This window comes from Amblyraja radiata, chromosome 8, assembly GCF_010909765.2.
Source record: "Amblyraja radiata isolate CabotCenter1 chromosome 8, sAmbRad1.1.pri, whole genome shotgun sequence".
In the NCBI taxonomy this organism is placed as follows: domain Eukaryota; kingdom Metazoa; phylum Chordata; class Chondrichthyes; order Rajiformes; family Rajidae; genus Amblyraja; species Amblyraja radiata.
This window is the reverse complement of record NC_045963.1, coordinates 49,363,077-49,388,038: the sequence shown is the minus strand read 5'-3', so window position 1 is coordinate 49,388,038 and position 24,962 is coordinate 49,363,077. Positions and strand designations below refer to the sequence as shown.

Below are 24,962 nucleotides of genomic sequence, written 5' to 3'. Positions count from 1 at the left end.
CATTGGAAAATATAGAAATTGCCATTACATTTAAGTTTATTTCTAAATAATGCAGGTATTGATTTTAAAACACAATTAATATAAATGTATTCAATACATTTGCTATTTTTGGTTTGTACATTTGCGTATAAAGTATGTAGAAAACTGTTCCGATCTACTGAAATGGAGAACAGGAATTTGATTTTTTTTAAACTCAATTCTTCATACAAACCTTGAACAGTTTTAATCCTGTCATTTCTGATTCTCTAATAGAAGCCATGCAGCAGAAAATAAATTCTTGCCTGTTATTCCAGAAATTATATATTTTTTCTGAAATGTTTGATCAAGTGGTGAATTTCACCGGCCTTCAATTTTTATTCCAGGAAATCCCAAGGAAGCTGGTAAACCTGAAGATGATAGCAAAAACTTAGAAGAGGAAGTAACTTATCCATTCTGCAAAGAACCAAGCTATTTTGAAATTCCTACTAAAGAAACTCATCAGTCTGTCCTCTCAGTAGAAAGTTCAATTCATGAAATCCCAACAAAGGATACAGAGGCTTCACGTGCAGTAGTTCAAGGACATGCTTCATTTACGATAGAATTTGATGAACACACTCCAGGGAAAGTAACAATCAAAGATCATGTCACTAAATTCACTCCAGATCAGCGTCAGAAGCTGAAGAAGTCTCCACCAGCTACAAAAGAACTGTCTGGACTTCAGGCTGCTATGATAGCAGCAGAAAGCAAAGTAGCTGATTGGTTGGCACAAAATGATCCGCCCAGAATGAGACGGGAATCGGTGGATGATGATTCCAAAAGCATAAAGAGTGACCTCACAATTCAGATGAGACGGTTAAAAGGTAAAATGGTTGGTGTTCTAAAATGCTGTTGTCAATTTTTGTAAACTATGTACACCATTTGTTTTACTGGATTTCGCCACAATCACCATATTTGACGGGACCACGTTAACGTCTATGGGGCCTCATTACCTTAAGGCTAGTGATTTTAGAAAAACTGAGATAGACCGGGTTACTTGGCATGGCATTGTTACACTATCCAAAATCTTGCCATTGCTATGACTGAACCATCTTTCTTAATTTTGTGCCCTTCAGAATGAAAAATTGATATAGTTTAATATTACACTCTTCAAATATTTTGCCATTGCTCATCTACCATCAAAGCTATAACTAATGTTCTCCAATCTACTTTGGCCAAGTCTTGCCTTATTTCCTCAGTTTTCTGTATTTAGCTTCAGTACCCAAGTCTTGACATTAACTGTAGAAGAACTCAACCATATTGTGGTCACTCCTGTGCAAATGTCCTTGAATAACAAAACTTAATTAATTGCTTTATATAACACTATACCTGGTTAAGCATGGTCTAATATCTAGTTGATTCTTTATTGTATTGATCCATTCATACCATCTCCAATATCATCACCACTGGAGGTCTGCACACAACTCCTTGGTATTTCTTGGGCTATCCATACAGATTTCCATAAAGTCTACGTTACTTTCTGTCCTATTTCTTAGCCCATGGTATTAGAAGCAGGATACTACCATGGATAGTACATTGACTGATTGGCAGAAGGTAATGAGTGGGATTAAAGGGGGCCTATTCCTAAGCAGTGCTCTTTGATGTTCTATGCTTGCACTATCACCCCTGGCAGTGTGTTCCAGGCACCCATCACGCTGTATGTAGGTGTGTATATATTTTTTTTAAACTAACGTGCCATTATGTCTCCTTTAAAAGTAAACCCCACCCCCCCTCCCACCTAACCTTAAAGCTATGGAATCTAGTATTTGATGTTTCCATCCCAGAAAAAAAATTCGGACTTTCTACCGTAGCTATGCCTCGTATTTATCTTAACTTCAGTCAGGCCTTCCCTCATCCTCTGATGCTCTAGAGAATATAATGCAAGTTTATGTAATGTCAAACCTATCTATAAATCTACTATCCTCTAATGCAGGTACAGCAAAGCAACCTCTCTACATCGGCAGGCTTGGCGATTGCTTCGCCCAACACCTACGCTAACCAAGTTTGCACTAACCAACCTGTTATCCCGGTGGCTCAGCACTTCAACTCCCCCTCCCATTCCGAATCTGACCTTTCTGTCCTGGGCCTCCTTCATTGCCAGAGAGAGGCCTAGTGCAAATTGGGGGAACAGCACCTCATATTTTGCTTGGGTAGTTTACAACCCAGCAGTATGAACATTGACTTCTCCAATTTCAGATTGTCCTTGCTTTCTCCCTCCCTCCCCTTCCCAGCTCTTCCACAAGCCTACTGTCTCCGCCTCTTGCTTTTTTTCCCACCCCTCCCCGACATCAGTCTGAAGAAGGGTCTCGATCCGAAACGTCATCTATTCCATCTCTCCATAGATGCTGCCTCACTCGCTGAGTTTCTCCAGCATTTTTGCCTACCTTCGATTTTTCCAGCATTTGCAGTTCTTTCTTAATTTGCTTTGATCTGTCCTTTTCACACCTTTGTACCCTTCCATATCTCTAGTTTCCCTCTCCCTTAACTCTGTCTGAAGGATCTCGACCTGATTCGTCACCCATTCATTCTTTCCAGAGATGCTGCTTGTCCCGCTGGCTACAATGGGAAATCAGTTTGACATTTGAACAATGAAAAGAATTTTGAGAATAATAGCAACTCTGTTCTATCTGAATTATTTGCCATTTACTCAAAGGGTTTATTATTTGGACTGTGTTACCATCAGCACAGTGCATTCTGATTCTGACATTGAACACGTGTGTTGTTACTCTATGCTGATTTGCTTGGTCTTATTTACCTTGTATATTTTAGATTTTGCTCTTATAGTTAACTTGTTGTTTAGGAAATAAACATGATGATGGAACACAAAGTGATACAGAAAATGGAAATGGTCAAATACGTGCTCACAAACATGCTGCACTTGAAGATCAATTGAGGATGTATCGTGCTGAGCAACAGAGGCTTCATCTTCAGAAGACTTCAATTTCTGAAAAGGGCCATGAAATTTCTTCAATGAGTCGGACTGCCTTTATGATTGAGTTCTTTGATGAGGATAACCCACGAAAGAGAAGGTCCTATTCTTTCACTCAAGTTGCAGCAGCTGTACCTCAAGATGGTCCTCATCCATTTCCACCTGCAAAGCCAGACAGGTCACAAGCTAACATGACTAGTTCAAAGGCAGTTTCATTTACACATCAACCAAGTCCTCCTCATGCTAAATCATCACAGGTTATACATGAATCTCATCAAACAATACATTTACAAAAACAAAAAACTGAATCGCCAGTTCCTTTAGTAATAGCCCAAGCACCTCAGCAGAGAAGTTCTGGTAGTGCTGGGCAAAGACAGAATCAAAGTAATATGGAACCACAAACAATTTCACCGTCTGTTTCAAAGGAAAATGATGATGACCAAAGTGACAAAGGAACGTACACAATTGAACTTGAAAATTCCAATACAGAGGAAGAGGAAGCTCGTAGAATGATTGATACGGTAAGAATAAAGGAGGCACGTTTTGCCCTTTTTGAGAATTTATGTTCAGGAAGATTTGTTTTGAAACTTTCTTATTGCATAATAAAGGGTTGGGTTTCAAAATCTAATATAAAAATAAAACATTGTACAACTTAATTGTGCTTCTAATCACACGAGCATTTATTTTGCTTTGATCTCTGAGTATTACAATAGAAAGCATTAGCTATAATGCTAACATTTGGATCTCAAAATTAACTCTGCATGCCAAATTTGAAACTTTAATGGAAAAACTTAATTTTCTTCAGGAGTATATATTTATTCATTCATAACATTTAAGTGTCATTGGCAAAGCCCATATTTTTCGCAGAAGAAGTGGTAGTGAGCTATTTCTTTGAACCAGTGAAGACCATCCAAATAGGGCAATCTCATAGTTCTGTTGTATTGGGAGTTCTGGATGTGGACTCACGTTATTGAAAAAACGTTGGCATTTTTTAAGCAATACACATTGAGACCATTGTGATGAAGGGAATGAATGGTTAGTCGGTGTGTGGCAGTATTGTTGTGGATGGCATTTTAGTTATCAAGTTCAGCAAAGATCATTTCATCACACTCCTTGTATTTCATGGAATGTCGTGTTGATTCCTGAGATGAATCACCTGCTCCAGCCTCTTACCTGTTCGTGTAGCTACAATATTTATTTGACTGGTTCACTCAATGTAATGGTCAATGGCTTTTGCCCAAAATGTTGGCTGTGAGTTACTTCATAGTGGCACAGCTGTTGAATGTCAGGCAAGCAAGTTTATTTATATAGCACATTTCAGCAACAAGGCAATTCAAAGTGCTTTACACAATCAATCAATCAATCAACCTTTATTGTCATCTTGCAAGCAACAGTTGTACAGTGCAAAATGAAAAGACGTTTCACAGGGAATACCGGAGCATCGCTCATGAAATTTAAAACATTTCACACATAATAACACTAAAAACAATCCAGTCCCTGATGGAACAGTATAAATAGTTAAAAGCAGGTAAAACAACAACGTTAAAATATAGTAAAACCAATCATAAAAATGTCCGGGGCAGCTGATTTGAGTGGCCATTGCCAGTTATTAAAGTGGCCGTGCCAAGCCTCAGAATCAGGTGACTGTGAGTACAGAGTGACTGTTTAGCAGCCTCACAGCCTGTGGCAGAAAGCTGTTTAGCAGTCTTGTAGTCCGGGCTTTGATGCTGCGATATCTCTTGCCTGATGGCAGGAGATCCAGGTGTGTGTGGAGGGGGTGCAGTTTGTCCTTAGCAATTCTCTGAGCTTTTTTCAGACTGCGGGTCTGGAACATTTCTTGTACCGAGGGTAGGGAGACGCCAATGATCCTCTCTGCTCCCCTCACTACCCTTTGCAGAGCCTTCCTGTCCGAGCAGTTGCAGGTGGAGTACCACGTATTTATGCAGTACGTGAGTACAGACTCCATCGTACCCTTGTAGAAAGTCCTGAGGATGTTGGTGGGGAGTGAGGCCTGTTTTAGTTTCCTCAGGAAGTGCAGTCGCTGATGGGCCCGTTTAACAGTCCCAGTGGTGTTCCTGGACCAGGTGAGGCTGTCTGTAATTTGCACACCGAGGAACTTTATGCTCTCCACTCTCTCCACTGTGGTGCCACTGATGTTGAGGGGTGTGTGCTTTGGCTGCGCCCTCCTGAAGTCGACAACCATCTCCTTTGTTTTGTCGACATTTAATTCTAGATTATTTTTGCCGCACCAGTCCACTAGTTGTTTTACTTCCTCCCTGTACATTGATTCGTCATCTCCGCTGATGAGTCCCACCACTGTTGTGTCATCCGCGAATTTGATGATCTTATTGTCCCTGAATCTGGCAGCACAGTCATGTGTGAGCAATGTGAACAACAGCGGGCTGAGCACACAGCCTTGAGGGGAGCCGGTGCTCAGCGTGATTGAGCCTGAGGTGTTCTTGCCAATACGGACTGACTGCGGTCTCTCAGTCAGAAAGTCCAAGATCCAGTGACACAGGGTGGTGTTGAGGCCCAGCAGGGTTAGTTTCTCCCCAAGTCTCTGTGGGATGATGGTGTTAAACGCTGAGCTGAAGTCGATGTACAGGATTCTGGCGTATGTGTTTTTGTTTTCCAGATGTGTGAGTACTGTGTGCAGCGTGGTAGAGATAGCATCCTCTGTGGAACGGTTGGGGCGATAGGCAAACTGGAGGGGGTCTAACGATGAGGGAAGGCTGGCAGTAATGTGGGGTTTCACCAGGCGTTCAATACACTTCATTATTATTGGGGACAGGGCGGTAGTCATTTAGGCAGGCAACAACTGGTTTCTTCGCTATGGGGATTATTGTGGAAGTTTTGAGGCATGTAGGGACAATGGCTTGACTAAGGGAGATGTTAAAGATGTCTGTTAGCACATCTGCTAACTCCTCAGCACCTCCTCAGCACAAAGCATTAAAGAGCAATTAAAAACAGTAATTAAAAATAATAGAAAATAAAAACAAGCTAAAATAGAATAAGGCAAGTATAAAATACAAGAATAAAAGCTATAATGCCGTGTAAGAAATGAATAATTTTTTAATTTAATTAAAGGCAGCGTCAAACAGAAAAGTCTTCAGCCCCGATTTAAAAGAACTAAGAGTTGGAGTGGACCTACACATTTTTCTGGAAGTTTGTTCCATATATGTGGTGCATAAAAACTAAACGCTGCTTCTCCATGTTTTGTTCTGACTGGGGACAGAAAGCAGACTTGTCCCAGACAACCTCACAGGTCTGGATGGTTCATAATGTAGCAGAAGATCAGAAATGTATTTTGCCCCTAGACCATTCAGTGCTTTATAAACCAATGGTAATATTTTGAAATCAATTCTTTGACAGACTGGAAGCCGGTGTAAAGACCTCAAAACTGGAGTGATGTGATCCACTTTATTGGTCTTAGAGAGGACTCGAGCAGCAGCGTTCTGAATCAGCTGCAGCTGTCTAATCAATGTTTTAGGGAGACCTGTGAAGACAGCATTACAGTACAGTAGTCTACTGAAGATAAATGCATGGATAAGTTTTTCCAAATCCTGCTGACCCATAAGTCCTTTAATCTGTAATATATTCTTAAGGTGATAGTAGGCTGACTTTGTAATTGTCTTAAAGTGGCTGTTGAAGTTCAGGTCTGAGTCCATGACTACACCAAGAGTTCTGGCTTTGTCCATGATTTTTAACATTGCCGATTGAAGCTGAGCACTGACTTTTAATCGTTCCTCTTTGGCTCCAAAAACAACTACCTCAGTTTTGTCTTTGTTTAATTGAAGAAAGTTTTGGTCAAGGTCAGACGTTTAGGTTTGGTGAAGATGATCGTTGTCTGGCACCATTGTTAGTTGCTGTCTATTAAAAATGAAGTTGGTTAAATTGGTTGGTTGAGTTGGTTACTTTATTGTTATTGTCACTAATACCAAGATACAGTGAAAAGCTTGTTCTATGTGCTATCTTGTCAGACTATTCATGAGTACAATCATGCGCAAGTAAAAGTGAAACTATTAATAGATCCTCTTCTGGGATAGCGCAAAGATAGCCATGTTCCAGCACATACTTGCAACCTTAATAGCCACGGTACGAGTTCATTCCAAGAGCTCTCCCGAGTTTAATTTAAAAAAAATCAAACTCGTGGTAAGCACAGAGAAAGAACGTAACGGGTACGTCGGAGCTCGGGGACGTTTCTTAGCGGCTTGTAACGCTAACGACAGGTACTCGGGAAGACTCGCTAACGGCAGGTAAGCTCGGGAAGACTTGTGAAGATTTTTCAACATGTTGAAAAATGTCCACGAGAGCCCCGAGTATCGACGAGCGGCCATTACCGTAAATCTCCGAGTTCGAATCAGGGCAAACTCGGGAGAGCTCTTGGAATGAACTCGTACCGTGGGACAGGGCCATAAGTCTCGTGTATCGGTTTCGAGTTTAAAAATGTAATAGGCCTGGCCCATGGTACGAGTTCATTCCAAGAGCTCTCCCGAGTTTAAAAATAAATCAGACTCGTGGTAAGCACGGAGAATGAACGTAGCGGGTACGTCGGAGCTCGGGGACGTCTCTAAGTGCTAACGGCAGGTACTCGGGAAGACTCGCTAACGGCAGGTAAGCACGGGAAGACTCGTGAAGATTTTTAAACATGATGAAAAATGTCCACGAGAGCCCCGAGTACCGACGAGTGGCCATTACCGTAAATCTCCGAGTTCGAATCAGGGCAAACGTGGGAGAACTCTTGGAATGAACTCTTACCGTGGTACAGCGTTTAAGGGGGGAAAAGTACAATAGTAGGATCTCAAGATATTGTCTATGTGAATTTGGGGCTGCCCATGCACTGTTGAGAATGATCCTACTCCCAAATTAGATTTGGTAATGCGCTGTTCAATTGAGTTTTAAGTTTGTGTCAGTTTAGGTATTCCAGTTGCTTAACTCCATCTTTCAGCATCAGATTGTAGAAGGAATTGTTTCAAATAATCCAGTGTGAGCTTTTTGGCTGATTTCAAATTCTGTCTGCAACCCTGAACTTCCAATAGTTGGCCACTTTCATTCTCGATCCCATGCATAATCGACCTTCTGTCTTTAGCCTCCTACTTTGCTCCAGTAGTGCCCAACTTGATACTATGGAATAACACCTCATTGTTCATCTGGGATTGTTGCAGCCCTTGTGACTCAATATTGAATTTAATAATTTAAGATTATTGTACTTAGTGTGTGTGTATGTTATTGTTTTGAATTGTTTCTTTTTCCTGTAGTCTCTGACTGCTAGTTTTTTTAATAGTAATTGTTACCTAAACAACTTTGTCTGCAACCTATCAGATACACTTTGCCTATCTCACCTCTCCCCATCGTCCCCTCTCTGAAACTTAAAACATGCTAGAATTCTCACTTCCAGTTCTGATGAAGGAACTTTGACCCTAATACTCTCTCTACTGATGCTTCCTGACCTGAGTTCCTCCAACATTTTTTTTTTGTTCCAGCTGATACAAGTTTAGACTCAACCATTGCTCATAAGATAATTCATTCTAGGCGTTACTATATAAATTTGTAACACAGTAACATCTTTAAGAGTCCAATGGCGTACACAGTACTCCAGATCTGGTCTCACTAATGGGTTCGATCCTGGCTGCGGATGAGGCGCGGGTCTGCGCGCAGCAGCTCAGCTGCCGAGAATGTCTCTCCGCCGGTCCAGTATCTCCCCCTGTCTCCCACTCGCATCTGCCCCCTCTCTCTCTCGCTGTTACACCCTGCTCTCCCGCTACCTGGCATCCCCGTTCCTCAGATTAAATATATTTTAACACACAAATTATGAAGAAAGATACGAATTTATACACAGTTTATACAGCCAGCGATTTGTTCGCTTTTTCTTTATTGCAAATGACCTTTGACAAATCCCATGATCCCTTGCCTTTTTCGGAATACCGAACTCGCTTATTTTCATTTGTCTTTTGTAAAGTCAGTTTGCAAATTCTGCTTGATTAGGCAGGGTTTTTGATGTTAGTAATTTACTTCAAATTTCAAATTGATTTTACCGATATAGGGGTACAAGGCATAATTTGTATGTATCTGTTATGGTCATCTTGCAAGTATCTGTAAAGCATCATTGTCTTGATTTATCATTTCCTGTGGAAGATGAATTTTCTCCACAAATCAGATGTTGCTGTTGGTTAATGTTCAACAAATATTTATTTAAATCCATTTGGCTCTTATCACTCAAAACCGTACCTATTAATGTACCTGCCCAAATGTCTTTTAAATGTTGTTATTGTACCTGCCTCTATTACTTCCTCTGGCAGCTTGATTAATATACCCACCATCCTCTGTGTGGGGGGAAAAAAAGTTGCTCCCCAGGTTCCTATTAAATCTTTCCCCTCTCACCTTAAAATAAAAGTTCTGTTTGGAGGTTTGAAAATATGATATATGATAAACCAAGTCCTGATTCCAAAGATTCTGCTGCTGCTGTTGATTGTGTAATTGTTTTACTAGGTTGGTATCGCCATCAAATTTTGTGCCTATAGTATCCATGTACATCCTGGAATAAATTATTCTTAATTTTCAAATTTAATGATTGAAGAGCAGGTGCAGAGCCATTAAGTTATACATTATTGTGTATAATTTGTGTGGTTATTATTTACAGTGCCTTAGATGATTGTTTAGATTGCCAGTTCTGTCTTTTTCCCATCACACAACTACTTGGTATCATTGTACCATCACCGCACATGCTGAAGGATATTGTCATTTTAAAGGCAAAATCATTGGTGAATTTTAATAGTTAATAATTTTCTGATACGTTTATTTCACTTAATCTTGGTTTCTATTCAGCTATAATACTTGATGTATAGATATATACATTCATTTTTAATTTTGCATAGATGTAGTTTTGAAAATACAGTATGCTGTTAAGAAATTAATTAACATGAAATGTCATGAAATGACACATTGTGACCCTTATTTGCTTCATTAGTACGGTTCATATATTACTAACAAATATTACTTATTCTTAAAATAGGTGTTTGGAGTAGTAGATTCCCAAAATTACACTGGCTGTGGTATCACAAGGCCAGTCATTGCTGAACAAAAAATCAAATGGAAACAAAATTCTCCTGAACAAGTAACAGGTGCAAGAAATGGGGAATTTAGTAAAGAACTTTTGAATGACACTGAGGTGAGTCATATGGAAAATATTGACAAAAAATGCATGAATTAGTGTGTCCTATACTTCTTTCAAACATTTAGGGGGTGTTTTAACGCAAGGCTGTTGTCATAGGTATATCCTATCTCTATACATAAAACTCTGATCTTGGATGTGTAATTATTTGTGTGTAATTGTTTGTGTGTAGACATTTTCCCCCTGGAGTCTGAAATCGCCTTATCTGAAAATGTCATGTTTTATTTCTCGAGTTATTAATGAAAATGTTCAAAAATCTGACAAAACTTCGAATTTAAAAACTACTGTCTTTCACTGATGTCACAATGGGTCTGCATGTCTTCCTCTCGCAGCGAGTGACGTCACCCACCCCCCCCCCCCCCAGTTATTCAAAAGACGCAGCCCGAGATGAAATTGGGCCGTCGACTGAAGACCAAAGATCATAGCTGAAGACTGCGGTGGCCCAACTCACGGTCGTTTGGTCGACGCTAGCTCGCCCGCCGCCTCGCTCGGGGTCCTCATCTCGGCGCATGGTGGGGAGGTTGCTGTCACCCTCTGCCCTCTGCCTCTACCCGCTACCTCTGCCTTCTTCCCTCTGTCTTCTGTCTCTTCCCTCTGTCTCTGCCCTCGCTCTCTCTACTCCCTCTCCCTCTCTAGCCACGCCTGCGAGTTGGGGGCTATGTGAGTGGATAGGGCGGGGGATGGGGTAAAAGGAGTGAATTAAGAATATTAATATAATATCAAGGGGGGTGGTTAGTGTGTGTGTGTGACGCCGCAGGCTGCCGCCCCACCCCCCTCCCGCAACTGCGTGTTGAGGGGACGGGACCCAACGGGTCCCCCTTGGTCTAGTAATATTTAAAAGCAGGCCTTATTTTCTACATGTTAACGTTTTTGTTTTGCTAAGTTGTTAAGCAATGTGGTAAAGGATAGCTCCGTTTTTTTTCCCCTAGTGTTTACATGAACGGACAATGTAAGTTAACTGTCAACTGCACAGGTAGTTCTGTTGTAATGTGATAGTTGCTTTCCTGAGAAACCTTGTGTTATAGAAAATCATGTTATAAAGACAATTATGTCAATGGGTGAAAGGAGGCAAGTGCAGTTTTCAAAATTACATTAACAAAATTATTTTTCCTGCAGGATTTTCAAAAATAAAGGTGTTTTAATGGCTATTAATTTAATTTAGTTCTACAAGCTAAAGATACTAAAGGCTGTATGCTACAGTGTACATTGTTTAATAGGGCATTTATGCACAAGTGCCAGTAGGAGCAATTGCTCATCAATTTCAATGATCTCCCATGATTTGGGTAGCAGCTGTGCTCTTAAGAAACAATGTTGTCTAATTATTGCAGGGAGGTTATAGTGAAACAGGGTTTTTTTCCTGAAACTGTTTAAATACTTGTCACCTTTTCTATGCTTGTCAATTTCTGAAATAATGTTTAAGTGGGGTCACCACCGGGTAAGGTCCCAGTAGATTGGAGGGTGGCTAAGGATGTGCTTTTATTTAAGAAGGGCTGTAAAGAAAAACCTGGAAAGTACAGACCATTAAGACTGACCTCTATGATAGGTAAATTACTAGAGGGGTTCTGAGAGGTAGGATTTGGGAAAGATAGACACAAAGTGCTGGAGTAACTCCGTGGGTCAGGCAGTATCTCTGGAGAAAAAGGATGTGTCCCAACTCAAAACGTCACCCATTCTTTTTCTTCAGAGATGCTACCTAACCTGCTGAGTTACTTCAGCACTTTGTGTCTATCTTTAGTATCAACCAGCATCTGCATTTTCTTTTCTTACACTATGTATTTAGGAAGATGGGTTGATTAGGGATAATCAGCAGTGCTTTGCATGGGAGATTGTGTCCCATAAGTTTGATTGAGTTTTTTTTGAAGAAATAACTAAGAAGATAGATGTGGGCAGGATGGTAGATTTGGGTTTATTATTATCAAGTGTGCTCAGATACAATGAAAGTGCATTGTTTTGAATGCTATCCAAATAGATCAGATATTCTATACATAAATGCAATCGTCAAACTGGTACAATATATAGAGCAAAGGGGAAGATAGAGTGCAGATTTGAGTTTAGTTTAGTCACGTGCACCGAGGTACAGTGAAAACCTTTTGTTGCGTGCTGACCAGTCAGCAGAAAGACAATACATGATTACAATTGAGCCATCCAACGTGTACAGATACATTATAAAGGGAGTAACGTGAATAACATTTAGTGCAAGGTAAATTGTAATTGTAATTGATTTTATTAGCCAAGTATGAAATCAAAACATGTAAATCATACGAGGAATTTGATTTGCCATACAGTCATACCAAAAAAGCAACAAAATGCGTAACCACATAGATTTAACATAAGCATCCATCACAGCGGCTCCTCTACATTCCTCACTGTGATGGAAGGCAATAAAGTCTTATCTTATTTCCTCCTTTTTCTCCCGCGGCCGGGGGAATCGCACGATCCACAGTCGGGGCGATTGAAGCTCCTGCTGCCGCCGATCGGACCTCCCACATCGGGGCGATTGAAGCTCCTGCGGCTTGGAGTTCCCAAAGCCGGTCCAGAACCAGGGAACGGGAGCTCCACAATGTTAAAGTCCGCAGGCTCCCGCGGTTGGCGCTTCCGAGGTCGATCCTGGCAAAGGGACCACCAGCTCCGAGATGTTAAATCTGCAGGCTCCCGCGGTTGGAGCTCCCAAGGTCGATCCCCAGCAAGAGGCCGCCGGGTCCTTGATGTTAGGCTGCAGTGCAGACAGAGATACGATAAGGAAAAAGTTGCTTCTCCATCGAGGAAAGAGATTTTAAAATTTTCGCTCCACCCCCCACATAATACAAAACTAAAGATACACTAAAACAACATTTAACTACAGACTAAAAAACAACAGAGAGAAAGGGACTGTTGGTGAGGCAGCCATTGTACGGCGCCACCCGGTATAGTCCGATTCAAGATAGTCCGAGGGTCTCCAATGAGGTAGATAATAGTTCAGGACTGCTCTCTAGTTGGTAGGATGGTTCAGTTGCCTGATAACAGTTGTGAAGAAACTGCCCCTGAATCTGGAGGTGTGCGTTTTCACACTTCTACACCTTTTGCCCGATGGAGAGGGTGCAACCCATCCTTTAGTATGCTGGTGGCCTTGCCGAGGCAGCGTGAGCTGTAAATGGAGTCAATGGAAGGGAGGTTGGTTTGCGTGATGGTCTGGGCTGCGTCCACAATTCTCTGCGATTTATTGTGATCTTGGATGGAGCTGTTCCCAAACCATGCTCTGATGCATCCCGATAAAATGCTTTCTACATGCCGAACTTCCAAAGCCTTCTAAGGAAGTAGTCGTTGGCGTGCTTTCTTGGCCATTGCTTCGATATGGATGGTCCAAGAGAAGTTGTTGGTGATATTTAATCGTATGAATTTGAATCTTTCAACCATCTCTACTTCAGCGCTGTCAATGCAAACTGGGAATGTGTACTGCTTCACTTCCTGAAGTCAATCACTATCTCCTTTCTCTTGTTCTCATTGGGAGAGAGATTGTTGTCTCGACACCAGTTTATGAGGTTCTGAATCTCCTTCCTGTGCTCCGTCTCATCATTATTTGATATCCGCCCCACAATGGTTGCGTCGTCTGTGAATTTGAACATTGAATTAGATTTGTGCATGATTGCACAGTCGTGGGTTTACAAGGAGTAAAGTAGGGAGCTGAGAATGCATCCTTACAGAGCACCAGTGTTGAGGATTATCGTAGAGGATGATTCATCCCCTATTCTCTCTGTTTGGGGTCTGTTGGTCAGGAAGTCAATTTTTTAAGTAGGAAGTCTCATTTTTCTTAAAATGGTGTTTCGAATGTTGATCAGTTCTAAAGTACAAATCAGCAAGGTGTTTATAAGCTAGGCATGAACTTTAATCTTAAAGTTCGGCAGCTGTATACCAAAGAGATGACTGTAGGCTGGACAGCGTCATGATGTTGCTAAGAGAAACTCAGTTATTGGCTATGTACTCTGAGTCAGTGACAATAGCAGAAGCTGGAGCTGATTTTATTTTGGGGGGGGGGGGGGGCTAATGATGCGCTGGCCGTGGTTGTGCGCATATGCAGTGGAGGATGTGCAGGCCGTGGCAGTGCGCATGTGCAAGGTGGCTGGCCATGCCGGTGGATGAGGAGCGGGCGGAGAGCGGAGAACCGGCGGCACGGATACGGATGGTGGGCGGAGGCAGAGAGTGACAGAGAGGGGGGCCCTCTCTACGATAGGCCCTCTCTGAACGATAGGTGTCCCGGGTGCTTGCCAAGTCGGGCAAATTGGCATGGATTTTAGGTTTTAGGGACTTTAGGTCGCCATTGGCACCCGGGCAACCGTTAATTTTGAGCCCTGAACGGTTAGGCTTGTGCAAGGTGGCTCAAGAGCCAGATGGTTAATTTGGAAGAAGCTGTTCTCAGCAAGAGAATCATCTTCCTGATAGTAGCCACAAGATGAGAATGTGGCCAGGGGGTGTTGTGGGTCTTGATATCATCTGTCGTCTTGAGGCAGCGCTCCCTGTGGATCCCTCAGATTAGAAAACATATTTTCAACACTGGTCTTCTGGTGGCTGTTGATATTTATCTGTGTTTGCCCGTAGAGCCCAATTCTACATTATACTTTTATTTAGGATGACCTTGACAAAGACCACTGCATCTCTTGCCAGACCTTGCAAGCATACATTCCTGAAATGGCAGTAAATGTCACAGAGACGAGTTCAAAGCATGCTCCACATTTTCACCGTGTGTCCATTTTTACTCTACTTGTTTGCATTTGCTCAATGTTTTTCATAATAGCAAGAAATTGCAGGGATAGAGGTAATTCTACTCTGCAGATATGTAATGCATACTTTGTCTTATTTAAGTAACCAAACAAATGGTGGTAATTGGAATCTGCAGGAACATCCTGCTGTTGTTCATGCAATTAGGGGATGAGAAAAGGAAAGAATAACTCAAGAAGATGCTGAGTACTGACAGTCAATTAATTTTTGCCTTTGGGGATTATAAAATAAGTTTCTTCCATGGGGCGGGGGAGAGGAATGTCATGTAGATTTAGTAAACAAAGTTTTGAAAGTCCATAAAGTCCATAATGTCCTCGAAGGGTCTAGACCTGAAACGTTACCCATTCATTCTCTCCAGAGATGCTGCCTGTCCTGCTGAGTTACTCCAGCATTTTGTGTCTACCTTCGATTTAAACCAGCATCTGCAGTTCTTTCCTACCCATAATGTGCTCATTGTTACATAATTATTGCAAGAAAATAATTTTCAATTTTAATCATTTCTGGATTTTCTTTATTTTTTTTTTTATTAAAAATTTGCAATTGTTGCTCAAATTACAAATCAATCGAAGTTGATTATTTCTATATTTTCCAGACACAACCTGAAGGCTCCTTTGCACCCACTTCCCCCAGGTGGGTGTCACAATGGGCAAATTTAGCTGCCAATGATGTAGCAGCACAAACATCTATTGCTCACGACCAAGGTAAGTTTTCTAAATGTTCTTTCACAAATTGTCTGTTTAGTAATCTAGAATTTGGGTATAGTGAGCATAATAATGAAATAAGTTACAGGAAAATTAATTCTGCAATTCCTTACACTCTAGTTAATAATTCATGATTATGGAGAAAAATATCTTAATGTTAATTGTAAGAGTTATAGAATTAAAATAGTTTTAATTTTACTGCATTAGATTCATAAAAAACATAAGTATGAGTTGGCCCCTCAAACCAGGTCTACCATTTAGTAAGATCATGACTGATTGAGTCTTGTTCTCGCATTATAAAATATATTTTATAAATCTCTGCATTAAATATCCTCAATGACTGCCTCCGTAGCTCCACACAGTTGAGAATTAGAAAAAATCTCTTTCCTCTGAGAAGAAATTCTTCGGCCTCCATCGAAATTGTTGAACCCTTATTCAGAAAATATGCCCCCTCTGATTCTAGATACTGTGAATTGGAGAAACATCTCCAAACGTGCACTCCTGAGAATCTTGTACACTTTTCAATAAGATAAGTTTGTCTTCTATACAATCTTCCAACCTGGTCAAACTTTCTTCATTCAGCAATCAACTACATTAAAGGGGCTGTCCCACTGCGGCGACCTAACCTGCGAGTTTAGAAGAGTTTGCCCTCGACTCAAACTCGCAGCATGGTCGACACGTGGTCCTAGGAGGTCGTATGGGGTCACTGGAACTCTCCTTCATGCTCGAGGGCAGTTCCCGCATACTCGCGGCCTCAGTTTGTTCGAGGAAAAATTTTCAGCATGTTGAAACATTTTCCGCGAGTAAAAGTTGGCCGGCATGGTTCTTTTGAACTCGTAGTGCAGTGGAGTGGGGTCACTATGTAGTTACAGGCAGTCGAGGGCAGCCGCAGGCAATCTCCTTCGCTGACCGGGCATTTTGGATTGGATTGGATTGGATTCAATTTATTGTCATCGTCTCATAAAAGACAACAAAATGGATTTTCCTTACAGTCATAAAAAAAAATAAAAAGCACAAACACAGAAGTCCACGACATAACATCCCCACAGCGGCACCAAAGTTAGGGAAGGAACCAAAGTCCAGTCAGTCTCCTCGCTGATCTTCCCAGATGTTCACCCGTGGTCGGGGCCTCCGGAGCACCCCGTAGTCGCCGCCACGGGTGGCCCGATGTTCAGACCCTCTCGCCGGGAATGATGGGACCACGATGGAGAACATCCTCAGCGGCCCGGTCCTCCAAATCAGCCACCTCCCACCGGAGTCCACGGCTCCCGCAGTCCACATGCCGAGCCGGGCGGAGACCCACGCTGGCGACCCCCGACAAAGGGTCGCAGGACTCCGCGATGTTGGTCAGCGCCGCCCGCGTTGGGAGCTCCGCGAACCACAGCTCCGCGATGTCGGTGCAGCAGGCCCAGCACTCCGGAGCTCCAAACTGCGATCCGCGGTAAGGCATCGCCCCCCCCCGCGATGTATCCAGCGCTGCACCGCCGCTGCTGGATCTCTGGTCGTTCCCGGCAGGAAAGGCCGCGCCAATCCAGTAGGTAGCCCGCGGGGGGGAGGGCGCGAGGACGCGACTCGAACAATAGTCGCATCCTCTCCAGGAAGCAACTGAAGGACGGTATCCCCCTTACCGTACCCTCTTCACCCCCCACTTAAAAGACAAAAAAAAAAAAAAAAACGCACCTCAAACATAACAAAAAAAAAAAAAGATACCGACTGAAGGCGGAGGCAGCTATGACAGCGCCACCGGATGTCCCGTGGCTCATTGGAGTTTTCAGGACCAAGGAAAACCGACCGGTAATGTAAAATGGCCACCAAACTTTATTAAGTGTTGTCTGGCTTCTTAATCCCCTCCGTGCTCTCTAAAGGACTTACCATACACTGTGCCAGCTGTCTTACCTTCCTCTTCATCGTGGGTGTGAATTTCAGACAGGGCTCCCCCGCTTTTCCTGGCCCCCGCCTTTGCGGTGGGTGGGTGTGTGGGTGTCGCTGACGGTCGATCTAGCTCGTGGTGTTTCAGGCGAGTGCCCTCGAGCTTAAAGGTCGAAGACAGTCGCTCAAAGGTCGCGTCAGTGGAACAGACACTTAATTTGAATGCAAGAGCGTCCTTCCTTACTTGTACACAATTCTTCAGGCGTGTATTTGTACAGCATCTTGTAAAGTTCCACCAACATTTATTTTTCAAACTGATGATTCACCTTAAACCTAGAGATATAGGTTTAAGGTGAGGGGGGAAATATTTAATAGGAACCTGACGGACAACTTTTTCGCACAGCGAGCAGTAGGTATATGGAACGAGCTGGCAGAGGAAGTAATTAGGGCAAAAGCTTTAGCAACATTCAAACAACATTTGGGCATGTATGTGGATAGGAAAGGTTTGGAGGAGTATGTTCAAAACATGGGCAAGTGTGAATAATGTATATTGGGCATCTTAGTTGGCATAGGCAAGTTGGGACGAAGGGCCTGTTTCTGTGCTGCATGACTAATGATAAGCAATGTAAGAAATAACTAGGGAGAAAGTTAACAGTCACAATCTAGATCGCGATCAGCACGAGTGCGGAAAATTTTGTTTTGCAAGTGATTAAAATAACTTCCCTTCTACTTGCCAATTTATTTTTCCACTTGTTAATGCATCCATTAATTTAGTCACCTTTTTAAATTTTTGCTTGTCTTTAGCTACATTTCTTGCTCTCGTGCCTCCTAATTGGGTGCAAGAATTAGTCCAAGTACTATTTTTGTAGATTTCCAGCAAATGTAAATCGTGATGTTACCCCATTGAGGGCAGAAAATAGAATTGTGTTGCTCTCTGAAGCAGGAAAGAAAGGTGTATTGAATGAGTTCTTCAAAGTAATATTATTTTATTTGTCTTGAGATACAGATATCAGTGAATCTGGTATTTCAGCAAAGAGCGCATCAACGACATCAGAAACCGCTTCAGCCTATGTGGCCGAAAGAAAGAGAAGAACACTTCCACAGCTTCCAATAGAAGATAAAATTGTAGAAGGCCAAAGGTCAAAAGATTCCCTTGCTTTAAGTGCAGCAAAGCCCAGACGAGAAATAGATGAAAAGCAAGACACTGAGCTCCCTGAGAAAGAAACTACAACACCACCTCACCAAAAAGACAAGCAAAAGGAACACACTAATGCAACATGGCCAGCAGATGGCTCCAGTATTAAAACCAGCAATGCTGGAAATATTCGCAATGAAACTGCAAACAGTAAGGAAGCAGCGGTGTTTCATTCTAGTAATTCCACACAGCCTATTAAAGCAAAAGCAGATGCTATCAGGGGAATATCGGCAACAAGGCAATCTTCACCTAAAACTCAACAACAGGGCCACAAAGAAAATTTATACCATCGGAGCGCTTCTAAAACAATGACTTCCAGTAAGCATTTACTTAGCACTGCCAACCAAACTGACAAAAACAGAGGAGCATCATCAAGGCAAGTGGTCTCCCAAAAATCTAATGTTCAGGAATCAAAACTAGCAATTTCGGCGAGCGCTTCAGATAAAGCAGTAATTCAAAGTGAAGATAAACAGAATAAATCAGAAGAGTCTGACAGAGGGCACAATTCTAAAGGTGCAGACACAGAAACGAAAGATTCTCATAGAACCTTGGTCAGACAGGGAAGTTTCACTATAGAAAAGCCAAGTGGTAATGTGCCCTCAGAGCTCATACCTCGTATCACTGTGCAGTCTGGTTTATCTGGTGATGCACATAAAACCACATGCAGGGAGAGAAGTAATTCTATTGGAGCAGATTCCACCACTGGCACTACTGCATTGTTGAAGGATACAGAGGCAGTGATGGCTTTTCTAGAAGCAAAGCTAAAGGACAAGAACAAGCTGGACGGTGAAGCAGAAACTCCAAGCTACCACAGGGATGATTCAATTTCCCCAGAATCCGATGTGGACACTGCTAGTACTATTAGCTTAGTTGGTGGAGATGTAGAAAAGAAATCTCTTCAAAAACGGAGAACTCTGAGTAACCTTCACAAGGAGAAAAGTTTCACAAAATCTCCTAAGGATCAGTCAAGAGCTGTTGTAACCAATGTTAGAGAAAAATTTGTAGATAGGAAAGCCAAAACTCGTGGATCAGAGCCTAATATTAGAACAGAGCCACGCAGATCAATCCAAACCACTGGAAGAGTGAGACAGGCCTCCTTTGACTTGACTGATGATGACCAAACTTCAAGTTTACCTCAGTCCACCATCTCTGATTTTCTTTCTTCAGATCAGGAGACCTATTCCAGTCGATCACAAGGGCGGACATCATTTACATCCACAGATGAGCTATTGCATTCTAAATTGGCCAGCAATAAATTATCCAAGACAAAAACTACTGCTGTTGGCTCAGCAAGCAAATCGACCACACTACCAAAGCCTCGACCAACCAGAGCATCTATTTTACGGAGGGCACGCCTTGGAGATGTATCAGATAATGAATTAGCTGATGCAGATAAAGTTTCAGTGGTATCTGAAGTATCTACAACCAGTTCCACTACATCGAAGCCACCGACGGGCAGAAAAACACCCTCTCGATTAGATCTCCTTGCTCAACCACGACGCAACCGATTGGGTTCCATATCAGCTCGCAGTGACTCTGAAGTAACAATAAGTAGGAGTAGTGGTGGTCGAAACAGTGACTCCTCCATTCGGAGTAACTTGCGTGGCATCTCAATGATAGATAGCAAAGTGTCTCCCCGACTTCGTGCTAATAGTATTTCAAGAATGCCTGATTCTTCCAAGAGCAAAATATCTGCTATGGGACAAGCTTCCCCATCAGGTAATCTCTTAAGCAATTCTTGTACAAATCCATGATTATTAAACAATGGAGGAAATAATTTATATGATATTCTCAAAGTATATTAACTGTCAGCATCTTTACCACTTTAAAAAATCAGTATATTTTAATAGAAAAATTATTTTAATTAAATTTGTTAAAGATTTTATTTTTTGCTTAATCTGCATTTGTTCAATTATCTAAGAAATATAAATGCATTGTTTGAATTTATGTATGTTATGGCATCCAAATAGAGGGTTTGATTCGGAAACTATTTTAAAATCTGGAGGTTTTATGATTAAACTGGATATAAAAAAACATTTAACTTGTTAAACTTTAATTTCCTTTCACACAATGGTGTACCCAAATTGACCGTGTTACTTATGCATTTAGTTATATTGCAAGGTCCAAGATGGAGGCGGTTTCCTACAGATTATGCTTCAACCTCTGAAGATGAATTTGGGTCAAATCGAAGTTCACCTAAACATAGCCGTTTAAGAACCAGTACTGCACTGAGGAGCACTAAGCTGCAAAGTGGTAATGTGACACCGTCAACCAACATGCTGCTGAAAAATAAGATGAAGGAGCAGGATGACTACATAAGAGACTGGACTGCTCACAGTGAGGAAATTGCCAGGTATCTTTCAATATCAAAGTAGGTGTCCTGTGTACTAATTTTGTTAATAATCCTTGATATAATCATAAATTGGAATCTTCTAATTTGGACTTTTTTTTAGAAGGATTAATCAATTAACGAAATGTTTTGATTTTTTTTTGTACGTTTTCTCATTCTTTGCAATTTATTTCAATAGTAATGGTAAAATATATGGTTCAGTAAATAATCACATCCCACTGTTGCCTTAGCTAATTAGCCATTTTATACATGTTGACTTAAACAGTTTTTGCAGTGTGCTAATGAGTTCTGGAGGCATGACCATGCCTCCATCTAACATTTCTATCAAATTAAACCTTGGCCAGTGCTATTATTTTCCTGATGCCAGTAAACCATGTCTACAAACATACGGTCAGATAACTAAAGTTCAAGTCATTGATTAAATTTGGAAACTACTTGTGCATGGCTTTGAAGTTATCACTGAACCAACTGAATGCTAAAGTAATCTACCACAAATTTGTCATCTGATATGAAACCTACGAAGATTCAAGATTATATATAGTGTAAATTGATAGTCCATTTCATAGAAGATCCTAATTTATTGTTTTGCAAGTATTAAGAAAATTCTGGAAATAAAACATACTATTTTCAATATGGCAGCAGTGCTATGTTTAAAACAAAAAGTAAATTTCTATCACAAATGTAAGACTATTCTTTTTATTTAGCTGCCAGAGTTTTCTATAAAATTTGGGACTATTGCAATTATGTTAGTTAATTTGGACAATGCTGTAAGATGAACGGTTAACATATTCCAAACAAATCCTTTTAACTATTTAAAGATAAAGGTTAATCCATTTATTTTAACGTGTCCGTTATTCCCAGGCTGTATGAACATAGTAATGCGCCATATAAAAAAAAATCCAGCAATGCTGAAAATCTGTAATAAAAAGAGTGCTGAAATGCTCAGCATCTGCGGGAAGGAAAATTGAGTGAACATATTAGTTGAATGATGAAAATGTATTGACCTAAAAGCATAACTCAGTTTCAATTTCTCTAAAATGAAGCACTTTACATTTAAACATTTCTGTTTCTTTAAACACGTTAGTTTGTAATTAAAAGAAAAATACAGTAGTAAAAGATTATTAAATTATGTGCTTTTAGTGTACATAATTGATTTGATTTTCTTCCCAACATGTTTATAACATGACTTTCAGAATATTATAGTTGTATATATTTTTTTTATTTTCATGTGGCACTTGAGCCTTTCTAAAACTGAATTCAGAATCTCAAAATTCCAGTGTTTAGCTCACTGTTCCTCAGCGAATAAGCTTATTTAGCTCACTGTTACTCAGCTTGGACGAGGGGGATTGAAGGCTTTGTGGCTGTTTGCAGATGATATGAAAATAGGTGGAAGGGCAGGGAATGTAGAAAAAGCAGGTACTCTTTTTAAGGAGTGGGCAGAGAAGTGGCAGATGAAATATAGTGTAACAAAGTGTGGAGTCATGCATTTTGGTAGCAGGAATGAAGGCGTAGACTATTTTCTAAATGGGGAGAGAATCCAGAAATAGGAGGTGCAAAGGGACTTGGGAGTGCTGGTGCAGGATTCCCAACAAGTTAATCTGCAAGTCGAATCGGTAGTAAAGAAAGCAAACACAATTTCCAGCATTTATTTCAAGAGGGCTTGTATACAAAAACAGGGATGTAATGCTGAGGCTCCAAATGGTGCTGGTAAGGCCACGTTTGGAATATTGTGAGCAATTCTGGGCACCATATCTGAGGAAGGATGTGCTGGCTCTGGAGAGGGTCCAGAGGAGGTTTACATTAATTATCCCAGCACTGAGTAGGTTAACCTATGATGAGCATTTGTCATCACTGGGCCTGTACTCGCTGGAGTTTTGAAGAATGATGGGGGAACCTCTTGAAATAAGAGGAGAATAAGAAGGGAAGAGACAAAGACTTAAGACTTTTGCCTTCCATCACAGTGAGGAGTATTCAACTCACTGTGGTGGATGTTAATTTGTGTTTTTTGTGTGTTTTTGTCATTTTATTACTACAGGTGCAATACCTTTTATCCGAAAGCCTTGGGACCAGACACTTTTCGTAATTCAGAATTTGTCGGTCTTCGGAATGGAAATTATTTTGCGTAGATTTTAATGGCTGGCTCAGTGGTAGAGTGCTCGGCTCATATCCGCAAGGTCGCGAGTTTGCGCCTTGATCCTGGCAGTTACTCGATCGCGAGTTTGAGTCTTCAATGTCGTTTTTTCTTGCAGAATAAATGTTTGTATGAAATGCAGTGTAGGAGAGGTGTACTGACTGTGTGGGCAGAACTTTGGAAGTGATTGCCCACCAGTCTAAAAAGCCGATGTGTCTCCCTATCCCTGGGATAGCAGGGGGCGATCAAACAGCACAATACCCCCCTCCCCCTCCAACTCCAGAGGAATCTGCTCCCCGATGGGCCGCTACGGCGACAAGTGGCAGTTTGCCCACAGCCCGAGCTGCGCCCCCTCATCCGCCACCCCAAGAACAAGACGTACATTGCACACCATCAGCTTCTGCCCCTGCATGTTCCTCTGGAGTTGGAGCGGGGCTGGGCTGGAGTTGCTGCTGGCTGTGGGTCTCTGGGATCTCCGTGCTTGCAGTGGGCCTGGGGGTCGGTGGGCGGCGGTGGGAGCTGTGGACCTACGGACCTACCTCCGTGGAGCTAGCCAGCTTCGGAGCGTAGAGAGCTGCGGGGGCGAGCTGCTGCGACCCGACTCCGGTGGATGGTGACACCGGGAGCTCGCGGGTCCACGGTGGGAGACTGCTTTGCGGGGCACCGGCAGCGGCGACTTCTCCCGCCCGAATTACGGGGTTGAGAATGACCTGGAGGGGGCCTTACAACGTCTGGCGTGGCTGAGTGGCCGCGGACTTGCTAGCGCCCGCCGGGGGCGTTGACCTCGACTTCGGGAGAGGAATGGAGAGCAGGGGAGGGACAAGTCTTTGCCTTCCATCACAGTGAGGAGGAGACTCACTGTGATGGATGTTTATGTGAATTGCCCCCTCCCTCTGCAACTGCAAACAACCCCACTCTCCTGCAAGGGTGGTACAGTTCCCGGAGGATGGCAGGTGGCCGGAGACGTCAGGACCAACAGGAACCCGCTCCCCGAATGGCCCCTACGACGCCCCGAGCTGCGCCCCGTCATCCGCAACCCAGGTTCCTCTGTAGTTGGAGTGGGGCTGGGCTGGGTTGGGTTGCTGTTGGCTGTGGGTCTCTGGGTTCTCCGTGCTTGCAGTGGGCCTGGTGGTCGGTGTCCAATTGGTCCTGACGTCTCCGGTGACTGGCACGGTCCTGCTGCAATCGCCGACGTGAAGACAGTGCAAAGCCCCCGCGCCGGTGCAATGGGCGGGGAGCTGGAGAGGGGAAGGAAGGGGTCACACACATGGCCGGGAAGCAGAGGGGCATAGGTGGGGTGAAACTGAAGGGAGCGACAATCTGCACTGTGTATCGTGAGTCTACCGTGGGAACTTTTTAACTCAGCGGGCAGGCAGCAGCATATTGTCAATTATTAACCCTCCCGCGCAATATACCCTCACCTTCTCTTTTATGAATGGGGATTTAGTTCCCCTTTCTTCGAGGACCGACCGGAGGTTCCGCTGTTACCTCTGCGGGCCGCCCTCGGTGAACGTTTTCAAGGACCTTTCTTCAAGGACCGAAAAAATGGCCGCTATTCGGAGGTTTTCGTTATTTGGATCTTCAGATAAAAGGTTGTGCACCTGTATATGTAGGACTGCAAGGCAACGAAATTTCGTTCAGACCGCAAGGACTGAATGACAATAAAGGCTACTTTGACTTTGACTTTGAAACATACAGAATAGTGAAAATAGTGGATGTGGGGAGGATGTTTCCACTAGTGGGAGTGTCTTGGACTAGAGGTCATAGCCTCAGAATTAAAGGACGTTTTTTTAGGAAGGAGACAAGGATACATTTCTTTAATCAGAGGGTGGTGAATCTGTGGAATTCT

At 42.4% G+C, this 24,962-nt stretch overlaps 1 protein-coding gene across 4 annotated transcripts in view; it reads left to right on the top strand.

Moving 5' to 3' along the window:
- The window catches only part of cep170 (centrosomal protein 170), a 78,228-nt gene that overhangs the window by 30,262 nt on the left and 23,004 nt on the right, over positions 1-24,962 (top strand). For all 4 annotated transcript variants that reach the window (XM_033025846.1, XM_033025844.1, XM_033025845.1 and 1 more), the window contains 6 exons: positions 363-839; positions 2,816-3,465; positions 9,957-10,112; positions 15,460-15,568; positions 18,444-20,351; positions 20,742-21,003. In XM_033025846.1, the coding sequence (XP_032881737.1) occupies positions 363-839; positions 2,816-3,465; positions 9,957-10,112; positions 15,460-15,568; positions 18,444-20,351; positions 20,742-21,003 (3,562 nt within the window). The remainder of the gene's footprint in view (positions 1-362; positions 840-2,815; positions 3,466-9,956; positions 10,113-15,459; positions 15,569-18,443; positions 20,352-20,741; positions 21,004-24,962) is intronic.